This window comes from Euprymna scolopes, chromosome 46, assembly GCF_053919585.1.
Source record: "Euprymna scolopes isolate OS-2025 chromosome 46, ASM5391958v1, whole genome shotgun sequence".
Taxonomy (NCBI): Eukaryota; Metazoa; Mollusca; class Cephalopoda; order Sepiida; family Sepiolidae; genus Euprymna; species Euprymna scolopes.
In genome coordinates this window covers 9,034,942-9,051,945 of record NC_136527.1, presented here as the reverse complement: position 1 = coordinate 9,051,945, position 17,004 = coordinate 9,034,942, and the positions used below count along the sequence as shown (strand labels likewise).

Genomic DNA, 17,004 nt, shown 5'->3' with positions numbered 1-17,004 from the left:
ATCCCTACATAGTACCCCAGTAGTTGTTGCCCCTAATAGTAGCCCCCCCCCCCTACACCAAAGTGGCAATGTGCCTTGTTTGGGGTGAAAATGTAATAAACTGATTTAGCTGTAGACATATGCTGTTTTCTCTTAGTTTCTAATCCGTTCTCCTTTGCATTCTTTCGTAATACATAAATACATTAATAAAAATTTGAAACTCAGTTTATGCCTTAAATAAATTGGTTGGCTGGTTGTTTTACGGCATATCAACCCTTTTCAGGTTATTTAATGCCGAATCCAGTGATTTTGAAGAAAATGTTTTTAATAGAATATATTTCTTTTTTTCAAGTTGGTTTCTATTTAACCAATAGCTGGGACCCTAACGGGTACTACCACTCCGAGTCAGAATGGAGCTGGGAGCAATGGCAATTAAAGGGTGGCTCCACACTCCCCAAACCCCGCAAGCTGGGGCCTCACCATCGGATATAGTTTATGGTCATATCCAGGACCTAAATGAATTGGGTTACCTGTTTAATGGGTTAGCTGATTTTTGAATGGGGTTGTGTTTGTGGAAAGTTGTCCAACCAGCCCGATTCTATGTTTCAATGTCATCTTGTGATCATTGGAAAAAGTCAGTTTATGCCTTAAATAAATGAACTGGTTGACCTGTTTGGTTTTACTGTGATTTAGCTGTAGACATACATACCGTTTCTTTTGGGTTATTTCTAAGCCTATCTCCTTTGCATTCTTTGCTAATACATTTTTTTTTTTTTTATTGCATTTTCACCCCAAACAAGGCAAATTGCCACTTTGGTGTAGGGGGCTACTATCAGGGGCAACAACTACTGGGGTACTATGTAGGGATTTGGGCAGCAAGGTGTCGGTTCACGTTACACTTGAACTTCTGCACGTCAGTACTGTTGGGGAAGCAGGGACCTGGGATGGAATTCCAGAGTCTAGCGGTTCTGGGGAAGAAACTATTGGAGTAAAAAGATCTTTTACATCTAGGGATCTCTACAGTGTGGGGGTGGGATTTAGCAGCCTGTCGGGTTTGTCGAGGGTGCTCACGTCGTGGGGGCACAAGTGATTGCAGTTCGTCAGAGCATTCACCACTAAAATACTTGTAGAAAAGGCAGAGGGATGCAACATTTCGTCGATGGGACAGAGGCTGAAGCTTAGATGCCAGTTCAGGGCCTATCAGGTTTGCGACTCTCTTTTGAACCTTGTCAAGGAGCGAGAGACTAGTAGCAGATGCACCAGCCCAGATGTGGCAGCAATACTCCATACATGGGTGAATGGTGGCCTTATAGAGGTACAAGATACTTTCGGGTGTTAGTAGTTTTCTAGCACGGTAGAGAGAGCCCACCTTTCTTGCAGCGGCCCTGGCAATGCCTTCAATGTAATTGTTCCAGCTCATGTTTCCTGTGAACGTTAGGCCAAGGAGTTTGAAAGATGTACTCTCAGATAAAGAGTCGTTGGCCATTGCTATGGGTGGTAGAGAGGGTTTCTTGTAATTATTGAATGAAACTAGTTTAGTCTTGGCAGCATTGAACGCGACCAACCATTTTTGTCCCCATTCCACTACAGATTGGAGGTCTTCCTCTCGTGTTTCTGCCATTTCTTTAGAAATGTGTTCATTCGTCTTCCTGTCGTGCCTGCCATAGAGTGTAGTGTCATCAGCATATATACCCATCTCAGAGGCAATGTTGTCGGGGAGGTCATTTATGAATATCAGGAACAATAGAGGTCCAAGGATAGAACCCTGGGGCACCCCCGCATTTATATCATATTGTTTAGATGTACGACCGTCGAGGACAACCTGGATTTTTCTCTTATACGAACACTTGGAGTTTATGTGTGCATTCATTAATGAAAGTGATATCATCAGCAGGAGAGGTTAGAGAGGATTTGTCCACCGATAAAATAATAAAAAACACTTTTTGATTTTTAGAATGTGCCGTGTTTTTGGAAAGCCGCCCAACCCAGCCCGATTCTGTGTTTCAATATAATCCCATGCTCACTGGAAAAAGTTTATGCCGTGAATAAATGAATTGGGTGACCTGTTTGATGGGTTTACTGTAAATAGTCATGCTTAGGTTAAACTGTGATTTAGCTGTAGACATACACACTGTTTTCCCTTGGTTTATTTCTGGTCTTGTCTCCTTTGCAAAGGAAATAGGATTAGAATTAGATATTAACGAAAACTTGGGAGTTTATTTGTGTATTTATTAACAAGAGTGATGTCATCAGCATCGGAGAAATTGCTTTATCTATAACTAGCGGAGGGGTACCCAGCATTGCCCGAGTGTTTGGAGGTGTGTGTGTTAAAAAAAAAAAAAAAAAGTTTTGGTAGGAAGGCAGGATTGAACCCCGAAGCCTTGATGCGAAGGTGGAAACGAAAGGGAAAAAAATGCCAACCACCTAACCATCTCGGCCACAAAGGGAGAGGAATTGATAAGTATGTTCAGTTAAGATTTATAAAGCGAAATATACCGGTGCGGGGAAGTGGTGTAACGTTTGACCTAGTTTTGTGCTGCAAGCCAGTTACTGTTCACTCCACTTTTCGAAGACGCGGCGAGCTGGTAAAAGTCGGATTTACACATTCATGCCGTGAAAGTTTCATTTCTCTGTTGCAGATATTGACGGTTTGAGACTTTAAGAAAGCAACCCCAGTCATCGACGTACGTCAGAAGCGAAATAGCGTCATTGAATTCCTGGGACAAAAATTGCATCGATAATGGTGGTTACAATGTAGAAAACTACCTACGAATGTTGCTGTAAAAGTTTCTCACCTGTTGAGACAAAAAATCCTGCGCCCAATCATCAGCCGTTCCGAGAATCTCCTGCCCAGTTTTTTCAAGCGGATCAACTTTAATTGCTTTCAAAATCTGGAAAACGATACAAAAAAAAATAAAAATAAAAAAATAAGGTGTAAGATTCAAAAGCAACACTACACAAAATTTGGCACTTCTGCATTACACAGACGCCACCATTTGGGGGGGTGCATTTCACTAAATTGTTGCGAGCTGGCACTTCTGTCCGTTCAAATAGTTTATTAATTTAAAAATTAAAACTATAATATATTATTGACACTTCAACAGGTGTCAGAGAAAAATTAACACTATATTATGTTAATTTTACTAAAAAAAAAAAAAAATTATAAAAAAAAAAAAAATCCAATGTTGCTTTAAGCTGAAAAATGTTTCATTTAATAATTTATTAAATTGTTCGGAAAAAAAATCCAATTTTACTTTATAAAAAATTGTTTTATTAAAATTACATTTTCTTGCACAAAGTTTTCAACAATTTTTTGGCAATTATACATGGATACATTTTTATACAATAAATAAATAAACGTTTTGGTTTTCAAATATTTTTGTGTTCCGGAAAAAAATTCCTTGTTCATTAGTTGCCGTGTTATATGACCGAAAATAAATAAGAGTTATCACCCCCTAACAATGGCGCGGGCCATGTAATGCAGAAGTGCTCAAAATTTAATTTAATCTTTCAAAATAATTAAAATTGATTAATTGAAATTGCAATCATTTCCAGTCGTTTAATCGAAACCTTTCAAAATTATGTATGCGGCTTAATCGAAACCTTACAAAATTATTTATGCGGCTTAATGAAAACCTTTCAAAATTATTTATGCGGCTTAATCGAAACCTTTCAAAATTATGTATGCGGCTTAATGAAAACCTTTCAAAATTATTTATGCGGCTTAATGAAAACCTTTCAAAATTATGTATGCGGCTTAATGAAAACCTTTCAAAATTATTTATGCGGCTTAATGAAAACCTTTCAAAATTATTTATGCGGCTTAATGAAAACCTTTCAAAATTATTTATGCGGCTTAATGAAAACCTTTCAAAATTATTTATGCGGCTTAATGAAAACCTTTCAAAATTATTTATGCGGCTTAATGAAAACCTTTCAAAATTATTTATGCGGCTTAATGAAAACCTTTCAAAATTATTTATGCGGCTTAATCGAAACCTTTCAAAATTATTTATGCGGCTTAATCGAAACCTTTCAAAATTATTTATGCGGCTTAATGAAAACCTTTCAAAATTATGTATGCGGCTTAATCGAAACCTTTCAAAATTATTTATGCGGCTTAATCGAAACCTTTCAAAATTATTTATGCGGCTTAATCGAAACCTTTCAAAATTATTTATGCGGCTTAATCGAAACCTTTCAAAATTATTTATGCGGCTTAATCGAAACCTTTCAAAATTATTTATGCGGCTTAATCGAAACCTTACAAAATTATTTATGCGGCTTAATCGAAACCTTTCAAAATTATGATTTAGTTAAAACATTCAAAATTAGGATTTAATTAAAACATTCAAAATTAGGATTTAATTAAAACATTCAAAATTAGGATTTAATTAAAACATTCAAAATTAGGATTTAATTAAAACATTCAAAATTAGGATTTAATTAAAACATTCAAAATTAGGATTTAATTAAAACATTCAAAATTAGGATTTAATTAAAACATTCAAAATTAGGATTTAATTAAAACATTCAAAATTAGGATTTAATTAAAACATTCAAAATTAGGATTTAATTAAAACATTCAAAATTAGGATTTAATTAAAACATTCAAAATTAGGATTTAATTAAAACATTCAAAATTAGGATTTAATTAAAACATTCAAAATTAGGATTTAATTAAACCATTCAAAATTAGGATTTAATTAAAACATTCAAAATTAGGATTTAATTAAAACATTCAAAATTAGGATTTAATTAAAACATTCAAAATTAGGATTTAATTAAGACATTCAAAATTAGGATTTAATTAAGACATTCAAAATTAGGATTTAATTAAGACATTCAAAATTAGGATTTAATTAAGACATTCAAAATTAGGATTTAATTAAGACATTCAAAATTAGGATTTAATTAAGACATTCAAAATTAGGATTTAATTAAAACATTCAAAATTAGGATTTAATTAAAACATTCAAAATTATGATTTAATTTAAACATTCAAAATTAGGATTTAATTAAAACATTCAAAATAATTCATGATTTAATTAAAACATTCAAAATAATTCATGATTTAATTAAAACATTCAAAATAATTCATGATTTAATTAAAACATTCAAAATAATTCAGGATTTAATTAAAACATTCAAAATAATTCACGTGTTTTAATTAAAACATTCAAAATAATTCACGTGGTTTAATTAAAACATTCAAAATAATTCACGTGGTTTAATTAAAACCGATAAAATAATTTCAATAAAAATGTTAAAATAAAGCTGCAGTGTTGTTCATTTAGGGCGACAAATTTATTGTTCCACCCCGTTTTTTTGTCATCAACCTTGCTTACTTCGTTAATGGATAGTGGCTTTTCCAAGGCGTACACCGATTCCTCTGTGATATTTTGTGCATCGTCCTGCAGTTTTGTGTCGGCCAATGCCAGTGTACTTTTCAATTCATCCAACCTACTAAATAAAAAAAAAATGCTTTTAATAAGAGCAAAAAATTATAATTACCAATAAGAGTTCCTATTTCCAATGTCTCCCTACGGAACAGAGTTGGACACCAGGGTCGTTTTTTAATGTGGAGCAAAGGAACAAAAAATAAAAATTATCTCAGTCGTAAAGGATGTCTCCTCCACTAACAGAGAACAAGAAATTGAAGTGTAGCATCTGAAGAACAGGTACTACACTTTGATCTTGACCCAAAAGAGTTTCCCGGCCCCCTCTCAATCTTAATATAATCTTGATTGAAAAATCAGGTCATTTTGTTGCAGCTTTTGTTTTCCTCTGGGATAAAAAAAAAATTACATATGATACTATCGACGCCCTTCACCCACCCAAGTGTTAGAAAGATTACAAAAAAAAATAAAATAAATAAATACTTTTAACAAGAATAAGTCACCAATGAGTGTTCCACCCCCCACAATATGCACCATCTTATTATAAACTTGATACGATGCATATTTTGTCGCAGCTTTTTTCTTGCAAAAAAATTAAGGCATGATACTATCAACGACACCTCCCACCCACACAACTGGTGCTACCAGATCAGGTTGTCTGAAGATATTGGCTTCCCGAGACGAAACGCACCCAAGTGTCAGAAAGTATACAAAAAAAAAAAAAAAAAAAAAAAAAAGAAAATAGTTCAAAACCCTTCAGTGACTTTTTGGACACCCTGTAATATAAAAAAAATATTGGTAAAGTTTAATAAAGACATTAAAAAATGAAAATATCGAAAAGGTTATATCGAACGTATCCAGTGTGGACTGAAGATCTCCAGGAAAAAAAAAAAAAAAAAAAATCATTTAATTTGATCAAGTAATTTTTTTTAACAGCGGAAACACATTTTTATGAGAGCGCGTTGAAGTCAGCCATTATGGAATTTGTTAAACACGCCATGGGGAGATAACTCCAGTTAAAGCGCCGATACTCCCTCCCCATCTTTAATACTAGCTTTTCTTCCTTAAAATCGAACCTTTTGCTCGGTGTCATAAATTGTTTTTTTTCGCTGTAAAAAAAAAAAAAAAAAAAAAAATTAAACTATTTGATGAAATTAAGTGAAATTTTTTTTCGGAGAACTTCATTCCATAACGGATACGTACAATATAACCTTTTTTTGATATTTTCATTTTTGATCTCTTGATTAAACTGTACAAGTACCAAAATATTAAATGCTTAATATATAGACGACGTAAAATCTAACAAACTACACTATTTTGAACTCAATAGATAAAAAAAAAAAAAAAAAAAAATCCAAAACATAAAATATTAAATGCTTACCACGGTTTTTCATCACTGGTTTCCAAATAATCACTGGCCCATTTCATAGGGGCCATGTCAGGCAGGTTGTTAATAAAATCTCTTTTGGCGTCAGAATTCATAAACTCATTTTCCCAGTTTGAAGAGATGGCTAAATCGGCAATCGCTGGAGCTAAAAAAAATCAATTTGTTTGTTATTATAATTTAAAAAAAAAAAATCAATTTGTTTGTTATTATAATTTTAAAAAAAAAATCAATTTGTTTGTTATTATAATTTAAAAAAAAAATCAATTTGTTTGTTATTATAATTTAAAAAAAAAAATCAATTTGTTTGTTATTATAATTTTAAAAAAAAATCAATTTGTTTGTTATTATAATTTAAAAAAAAAAATCATTTTGTTTGTTATTATAATTTTTAAAAAAATCAATTTGTTTGTTATTATAATTTAAAAAAAAAATCAATTTGTTTGTTATTATAATTTAAAAAAAAAATCAATTTGTTTGTTATTATAATTTAAAAAAAAAAATCATTTTGTTTGTTATTATAATTTAAAAAAAAAATCAATTTGTTTGTTATTATAATTAAAAAAAAAAAATCATTTTGTTTGTTATTATAGTTTTTTTAAAAAATCAATTTGTTTGTTATTATAATTTAAAAAAAAAATCATTTTGTTTGTTATTATAATTTTAAAAAAAAATCATTTTGTTTGTTATTATAATTTAAAAAAAAAAATCAATTTGTTTGTTATTATAATTTTAAAAAAAAAATCAATTTGTTTGTTATTATAATTTAAAAAAAAAAATCATTTTGTTTGTTATTATAATTTAAAAAAAAAAATCAATTTGTTTGTTATTATAATTTAAAAAAAAAAATCATTTTGTTTGTTATTATAATTTAAAAAAAAAATCATTTTGTTTGTTATTATAATTTAAAAAAAAAAATCATTTTGTTTGTTATTATAATTTAAAAAAAAAAATCATTTTGTTTGTTATTATAATTTAAAAAAAAAAATCATTTTGTTTGTTATTATAATTTAAAAAAAAAAATCATTTTGTTTGTTATTATAATTTAAAAAAAAAAATCAATTTGTTTGTTATTATAATTTTAAAAAAAATCAATTTGTTTGTTATTATAATTTTAAAAAAAAATCAATTTGTTTGTTATTATAATTTTTAAAAAAAATCAATTTGTTTGTTATTATAATTTAAAAAAAAAAATCAATTTGTTTGTTATTATAATTTAAAAAAAAAATCATTTTGTTTGTTATTATAATTTTAAAAAAAAATCAATTTGTTTGTTATTATAATTTAAAAAAAAAATCAATTTGTTTGTTATTATAATTTTTAAAAAAAATCATTTTGTTTGTTATTATAATTTTAAAAAAAATCAATTTGTTTGTTATTATAATTTAAAAAAAAAATCATTTTGTTTGTTATTATAATTTTAAAAAAAAATCATTTTGTTTGTTATTATAATTTAAAAAAAAAATCAATTTGTTTGTTATTATAATTTTAAAAAAAAATCAATTTGTTTGTTATTATAATTTAAAAAAAAAATCAATTTGTTTGTTATTATAATTTAAAAAAAAAAAATCAATTTGTTTGTTATTATAATTTTAAAAAAAAATCAATTTGTTTGTTATTATAATTTTAAAAAAAAATCAATTTGTTTGTTATTATAATTTAAAAAAAAAATCATTTTGTTTGTTATTATAATTTAAAAAAAAAAAATCAATTTGTTTGTTATTATAATTTAAAAAAAAAAAATCAACCAAAAATTTTACCCCCATCACCTTCGTGATCGCACTACGAAAAAATAATACGAGACAAGCACTTGACATAAATCAGTTAACGCCCGCCTCCTTTTTTTTTTTTTAACTTCAGTTAGTTTTAAGATATCAAGGGAGCTAACTCCTCCTCGAGCTAACACTTGATTCTGTTATGATTTAAATTTATATCCAAGGGCTCTTTTAAGAATAGATGCTGTTCCCTTTATGGCTGCTATTTGTATTTCGTTACAGCTTGGTCTTCCAGGGATTGCTTCTAAGTATTTCTGAAGATTCTTTTTTATTAAGCCAGTTGCTCCTATCACAACTGGCATAATGTTTATTTCTTTCAGAGACCATGTCGTTTTTAGATAATTTTTTAGGTCTTGATATTTTTTTATCTTTTCCCATTCAGCTCTATTAAGGCCAAAATCATCTGGGACTGTGACGTCGATAATGAGCGCAGTTCTTTCAGGCTTGTTCCATATTACAATATCTGGTTTGATGGTCTTTTCTTTTATATATTTGCCTGCCTGTATGTCAGGCGGGCAGTGTGTGTGTGTTTGTATTTTTAGCTAAAGTAAAAAAAAAATACCAAACAGACCACCCTGATTATGGTATTAGGGACCATGTTGAAATATACGACCACAAAGTTAAACTAAGGAAAATGAGGATAATTGTCCGTAATGAATAAATAATACTCATCTCAATAACGGATTCCAATTAAATGATATATATACCATTCGGTATGAACCCGGCCATGGAAGATTAGATAATAAATAAACGTGGATTTATAAGACCAAAAAACGTTGATGAACACACAACTCAGTTTTTTTGTTTTTTTTTTACATGGTAGTCACCACTTATCAAGGCCCGGAAGCCACTGGGGATAAGGGTTATTGCTTGCACAGTAATCAATGAGATAGTATTGTAGTAATCATTAGTATTGGGGGTTTTGATAGAGTGTCTTAAGGGGGCTTTTTATCAGGAATTTGTTTATGTTGGACTTGAAGACATCCAAGTTGTAGTCAGGTGGGAAACAGGCAAACGGAACAGAGTTCCACAGGTGTGCAGTTCTAAGGAAGAAGCTTTGTTCATGGAATTTACATTTTGATTTAGGCACAGATAAAGAGTGGGGAAAATTATTGACAATGGTTTCAGCTAGACGGGTGTTTATCGTGAAAGGTTGGCAAGGGGAGACCAGAGATTGGAGCTCAGACGAACACTTGCTATGGAAGTAATGATAAAACAAAGAGAGGCTCGCAACGTCTCTTCTGTGGGAGAGAGTTTGCAGGGAAGAGAAAAGGGCATCCCTCACTAAGCCACGAAGTCTATTTTCTACTCTGTCAAGGCAGGATAGGCTGTTTTTAGCAGCTCCTGCTCAGATGTGGCAGCAGTACTCCATCCTTAGACGTACTTGGCTTTTATATAGATAGAGAATTGCATCAGTAGTGAGATATCTTCTGGAGCGGTAGAAGGATCCCACCATCTTCCCAGCAACCTTGGCAACAGACTTGATGTACGTGTTCCTTTTTTATTTCTCCATATATTCAAAATTTCCATGTACTAGAAGGTTTTCATCTTACATTCTACACAATTATGCATAATGTAGAAACTATGCATAAATAGAATTCAGCATAATAGTGAAATGAAACCAATCATCAGATAAGATATGATAAAAAAATTAATGAACGTCCGTTTTTCGAAGAAATATGCAAATTAGCTTCATAAAGTCGCTCACACATCTATGATTAAATATATATTGCGTTATGGTGATTAATCGGACTATTATTCTCATCTTGGGTGTTATTAACACAACGTTTCAGTTGCTGAAACCTGCTACCTTCTTCAGGTGTTGAGAACATGCTTCTATTACTAAGGAAAAAGAGGGTTGACTCTGCATTACAAGAATTCAAACCATGGGCTTGAGGGTGGGTCCGTAGATCATAAAAGGTTCAATCTTCAGGGATCACTAAGATATGCTTCACAAAACAGAGGATCGATATTCATGCGTATTTTTGTTTGTTAAAAAAATAAAAAATAAAAAACACGATGCAAGAGGGCAACTCCAAGAAAAAATATTTTTTGTTTTTGTGGAGTTACCTCCCTTGGGCTGGGCTATGTCTTGCTTGTTCTTTTTGTGATTAAGGGCGTCCAACAATACTGAACACAGAAGAAAGATAGCAGATCAGAAAACTTAAAGAGGCAGCACATATGATAGGAAATAACATCATTAGCCATCCTAGTATAGAAAACTACTTACTTCATGGGGGTAGCGTGCAATGACTGGATAGGGGTCCTAAGTAATTCGCAACTGTATTTTTTGATCGCCCACAGTGAGAATTGAACCTTCAACCTTCAGGAGAAGGTTACTTTTTACAATTGATTTTTCCAAGTACTCTAACCACTGCGCCACGGGTCCTAGACAGAAACATTCCGGAGTTCGACAAGATACACCTGGAGAAGGTCGGAGGTTACATCGACCAAAACGTTGTGAAAATGACATTCAAGATGAGAACAGTAATCCAATGGATCCAAATAATATGAATAACCAATCCTCATCTCAAAAATTCAGAAACGTCAAAAAAAAAAAAAAAAAATCTCGAACACAAATTTAATTTATACTTATTATACCTGAAACGAACAAATCCACTTTAGACCTTATAAACAACTCCCTCCCAAATTTTCCTATGCGGACAGAAGCCACACTTTATGATCTGAAAATCATCCTTTCTCATAGACATGACACAAAAAATTTTTTTTTTTAAAATGGTACTCTTGCATAATTTGACCCGAATTCTCGTGAATTCCCGTCAAGCATGGATCGGGTGAAACCGGCAATCATCGGTGTCAGCCGAGCGTTGTTCAAATGTTGAAACGTTTACTCGACTTTTTATTTTATTTATTTAATTTTTTTTTTTCTGTTATGTTTTTAGTAATTTTTAAGGGGGGGGGGGGGGGTGACTTTATTTATTATTTATTTATTGTTATTTATTTTGTTTTGTTTTGTAATTTGGGAGTTTGATTAGCCAATGAAAAAGTGCTATCTAAATGGAAGCAGATGATATTTGAATTGGAAGAAAGCAACTAAAATATATTTTCAAACTCGCCAAACAGAAAAAAAAATGACAGGTAAGGAAATAAATCTATGCATGTTAGAAAAAGAAATTTATTTATGGGTGTTCAAAATGGCAACCCTAAAAAATATTTCCTCTACCCCATCTCCTCCCTCTTTGCTGTCGATGGCCGTTCAGTCAACCAAAGTAAAAGATTCATAAAGAAAGTTCTTCTGCCGGCAATTAACAACCAAAATAAAAAAATTAAATAAATCTCAATTTAAAAAAAAATTTTTTTTTTGAAATTTCTGTAAAAGTTCCACCCCCACACAGAGATCCTTAGAGGTAAAAGATCTTTCTACTCCAGTAGTTTCTTCCCCAGAACCGCTAGACTCTGGAATTCCATTCCAGGTTCCTGCTTCCCTAACTGTACTGACATGCAGAAGTTCAAGTGTAACGTGAACCGACATCTTGCCGCCCAGATCCCAGGATAGTGCCCCAGTAGTTGCTGTCCCTGATAGTAGCCCCCTACACCAAAGTGGCAATGTGCCTTGTTTGGGGTGAAAAAAAAAAAAAAAAAAAAAAAAATTTATATTTGCATTTTTTTCCGGTTTGTTTTTTTTTTTTTCATTAGTCTGCGTCTGTTACGACGCTCGGCTGACACCAATAATTGCCGGTCTCGCCTGATCCATGCTTGATAAGTGAAAAAAAAAAAAAATCAAGAAATGCTCCACTGAGCTAGTGGTTGTACTCTCTAAACTCTATAACAAATGCCTTGTTGAATCTTACATCCCTGACAGTGTCCAAGAATTCTGGTTAAACAAATGAAGCCAGCATGGTCCCCTGTGAGTGCACTGTGAACAAGGCATAAAATAAATGACTAAGTTCAGCATTTGCCTCCATCCCCCCCCCCCCATTTAGCCCCAGAAGTCCTCAGGGAGAGGCTGGTCGTAGATGCATGGGCCCAAATGTGGCAAAAATATTCCATGCATGGGCGAATGATGACTTTGTACAGGTACAGTAGGTGCGAGTAGTCCTCAAGCTCGATAGAGAAAACCCACTTTTTTTGCAGCAGCCTTTGCAATTTTGGTTTTAAGTTTAAAAAAAAAAAAAAAAAAAAAAAAAACGACTAAGCATTATTTTCCGACAACTGCACTAATACTCCTCCTGTCCAAGGAAGCTGATAGTCTATTATACTCACCCGTCTGAGGTTCTTGGAAGAGTTCCGCTTCTTCAATCTGTCTCATTTCTTGTAAAAGACTGCCCATATGAAACGTCTCTGGGGCAGCCTGGATATTCTGACCTTGCAAAAACTCATCTGTCCACTGTTGGCACAAAAAATTATATATATATATATATATATATATATATATATATATATATATATATATATATATATATAATTTAAAGGAGATTAGAATAATAGTCTAAAGAGCTAAGTGTATTTTAATGTAATAGTGAAATTACTAGTTTAATTAAAATACAGGAAATGCTCGTTGTAATTTAGATATATAATAAGCTCGATAGTTAAATGTCCTAGAGCTAATTCAATATTAAGTAATGTGATTTATAATTTTAAAATTTTTAAAATTTTTAAAATATATATATATATATATTAGTGAGAGAGAGAGGGCATAAACAGTTCCCACTTACCAAACACCCCTAAGAAAAATATATATATATATATATATTTCTGTAGAAATACATTTTCTTATAATATATACTAATAAGAAGTTCAATGTAATTACAGAGCAATATAGAGAATAAATGAGAAAAACTTATATTCCAAAGTTCATGATGTTGACCATCTTATAATTTATTCCTTTAATTCAGTTGACTTTCACAATTTTTGACAGTATCTGTTTTGTAGCACAAAATCAATCACTTGATTATTATATCAATTAGTGAATCTATTTTGCCCTTAACTCATCAGAAGAAATAGCAACAATCAATCCGTCAAAAGGAAATGAAGTGTGATTTGACATGATTAAAATCTGAAAATTGGAAGAGAACCTGCAAATACCTTTAATATGTTTCCATTACGCCATTTTGAATTTTATCAAACAAGCATTATATATATATATATATATATATATATATATATATATATATATATATATAATTTAAAGGAGATTAGAACAATAGTCTAAAGAGCGGAGTGTATTTTAATGTAACAGTGAAATTACTAGTTTAATTAAAATACAGGAAAGAAAAAGTGCTTGTTGTAATTTAGATATATAATAAGCTCGATAGGTAAATATCCTAGAGCTTATTCAATATTAAGTAATGTGATTGATAATTTAAAATTTGAAAATCAAAGTATAATTAAATTAAAAATCCGTTTCATAAGAAGGAACAACAACAAAATCAATTATTTGTACGATCGTTTCGGAAAATAGTGCTTTTTAATGTGGTAGACATCAAGTTACGTACAATAATTATTACATATAGTTTTTTTAATAAGCAAGGTCTCCTCGTCAGCAAATACTTTATAATAGACATGACTCACTGACTTCAGCAAATAGGGTGCATACCTTATAAATATTTGCTAATATTTTCTCTCCTCTGATGAGATGGTAGACATCGAAACCCTATAGGTTAAGGAGATTAATTTTCTAAAGCATTCTTTGTCTTGCTTAGAATAATAAAAATTCTTTGATATGAAACTCAACCACTTCATTTCATTTCAATGAGAGTTCTTTGAAATTCATTGAATTACAATTTAATTTATTTGCTCTATCTTGCATATCGAGCAATTCTTGTTTAGATGGGATAACTTATATAATATTACTGCCAGTAATATTTTGTAAACCTACAATCTCACGTTTCCATAACAACTGATTGTTAAATAAAAACTATTCTGAAGTATATATATATATATATATATATATATGTGATAGATTCTAATTATTTCCACAGCCAAACAACGTCGCAGCTCACAAGAGCCATGACCGTCAACAAACCAGAAATTTAAGACTCGAGTTTCGCCCTCATTTGGGCTCATCAGTTAGACACATCCGAACTCAGGATTCGAAACCCGAGCCTCTTGCATGCGAGGCAAGCACTCTACCAACTGAGCAAACGCCCTGCACACAAGAATTTCTATTAACTAACACAGATCAAGCAAAGGTTGTTTATGAATATCAGGAATAATAAAGGTCCAAGGATCAACCTATGTGACACTTTCGCATTATTATCTTGTTTTGGCGTACGTCTGTCAAGAACAACCTAGACTTTCCCTTATATTTAGCATTCACCCATTCATTAGAAGTCCTTCATGCCTGACCTTGTCAAATATCTTAGAGCTACTGCCCTAGCTCCCCTGCATTATCCATACACTGCATGGTATATGCGGTCAGAGATGACCGTTAAATTATTTGCAGAGGGAAGATTAGCATGTTGAAGTAATGCTTAATTGATTAATGACTCAAATATTTTAACATAGAAGTGGGGGTAGGCATTGATTTTTTTTTTTTTTACATAGGAGTCACCACTTATGAAAGCCCAGAGGCCACTCGAGGATACGGGTTATTGAGTGTACAGTAGTCAATGAGATAATATCGTAGGAATAGTTAGTAGTGGAAATTGGTAAATTGGATTGCTTAAGGGGATGGCTAATCAAGAATTTGTTTACATTGGACTTGAAGACGACCATATTGTCGTCAGCTGGAAAACAGGCAAATGGAAGAGAGTTCCACAGATGTGTAGTTCTAAGAAAGAAACTTTGTTCATGGAATTTATGTTTAGGCACAGATAAAGAGTAGAGGGGAATTATTGATAGTGGTTTCAGCTAGACGAGGGTTTTTTGCAAAAGTTTGGCAAGGAGGGATTATAGATTGAAGCTCAGACGAACACTTGCCATGAAAATAATGATAAAGCAAAGACAGGCTCGCAACGTCTCTTCTGTGCGAAAGAGGTTGCAGGGAAGAGAAAAGGGCATGCCTTACGAGGCTATGAATTCTATTTTGAACTCTGTCAAGGCAGGATAAGTCCTTTCTAGCAGCTCGGGTTAGGGTTAGGGTTAGTCCTTTTTAGCAGCTCCTGCCCACAAATGATAACAGTACTCCCTCCTTGGACGTATCTGGCTCTTATATGGATAGAGAATTGTATCAGCAGTGAGATATCTACTGGATCGATAAAAGGATCTCACCATCTTTCCAATGTCCTTGACCACGGATTTGATGTACCTGTTCCATTTCAGGTCAGGAGTTAAAGGTCAAGCCTAGAAGCTTGTCAAAACATTGAACCTCCCCAAGACGAGAGCCATTCATTTCAGTTGATGCCAGATGGGGATCAGAATGTTGATGGTGTAAAGATAGAAACTTGGTTTTCGATGCATTTAAAGTAGCCAGCAACTTTTTTCCCCCCATTGTACCACATGCTCAAGATCAGAGGAGAGAGAACCAGAGAGAACTTAGTCATTTACAACCTTTGAAGTATTGCCATAAATAGATTGGAGCTCAGACGAGTACTCGCCATGAAAAAAAAAGGAGAAAGCAGTGACAGGCTCGTAACATTATGTGCATGATTGAATTTGGCTTTGAAAATATGTTCGGGTTAGGGTTAGGGTTAGGGAAAAAACTTTGGATGTTTTACTTACATCTATCAAATATCTAGTTGAATTTTTTTTTTTTTTACATTTTCACCCCAAACAAGGCACATTGCCACTTTGGTATAGGGGTCTACTATCAGGGGCAACAACTACTGGGGTACTATGTTGGGATTTGGGCAGCAAGATGTCGGTTCACAAAGCAGGGAAGCAGGGACGCGGAAGGGAATTCCAAAGTCTAGTGGTTCTGGGGAAGAAACTATTGGAGTAGAAAGATCTTTTACATCTAAGGATCTCTACTGTGTGGGGGTGGGATTTAGATGCCTGTCGGGGTTGTCGAGAGTGTCTACGTCGTGGGGGCACAAGTTTCTGCAGTTCGTCAGAGCATTCACCACTAAAATACTTGTAGAACAGGCAGAGGGATGCAACGTTTTGTCGATGGGACAGAGGCTGAAGCTTAGATGACAGTTCAGGACTTATCAGATTGGCGACTTTCTTTTGAACCTTGTCTAGGAGCGAGAGACTAGTAGCAGATGCACCAGCCCAAATGTGACAGCAATACTCCATACATGGGCGAATGGTGGCCTTATAGAGGTACAGGATACTTTTGGGTGTTAGTAGTTTTCTAGCACGGTAGAGAGCCTACCTTCTTCGCAGTGGCCCTAGCAATGCTTTCAATGTAGAGGTACAGTTGGGGAAGCAGGATCCCGAAAGGGAATTCCAAAGTCTAGCGGTTCTGGGGAAGAAACTACTGGAGTAGAAGGCTCTCTTACATCTAGGGATTTCAACTGTGAAGGGGTGGGATTGTACTGCTTGTCGGGTTTGTCGGGGGTATTTATGTCAAGGGGGTGCAAGTTTTTTTTTTTACACGGTCACCACTTATCAAGGCCTGGAA

At 32.8% G+C, this 17,004-nt stretch overlaps 1 protein-coding gene across 2 annotated transcripts in view; it reads right to left on the bottom strand.

Annotated features, from left to right (window-relative positions):
• LOC145270540 (peroxisomal targeting signal 1 receptor-like) overlaps positions 1-17,004 on the bottom strand; it is an 82,577-nt gene that overhangs the window by 39,649 nt on the left and 25,924 nt on the right. The window contains exons 5-8 of one of the 2 annotated variants that reach the window (XM_080126186.1): positions 12,762-12,885; positions 6,760-6,910; positions 5,328-5,442; positions 2,775-2,870 (exon numbers count right to left, since the gene is read on the bottom strand). In XM_080126186.1, the coding sequence (XP_079982312.1) occupies positions 2,775-2,870; positions 5,328-5,442; positions 6,760-6,910; positions 12,762-12,885 (486 nt within the window). Of the gene's footprint in view, positions 1-2,774; positions 2,871-5,327; positions 5,446-6,759; positions 6,911-12,761; positions 12,886-17,004 lie in introns of both variants that reach the window. The other variant, XM_080126183.1, reaches the window with a different exon arrangement.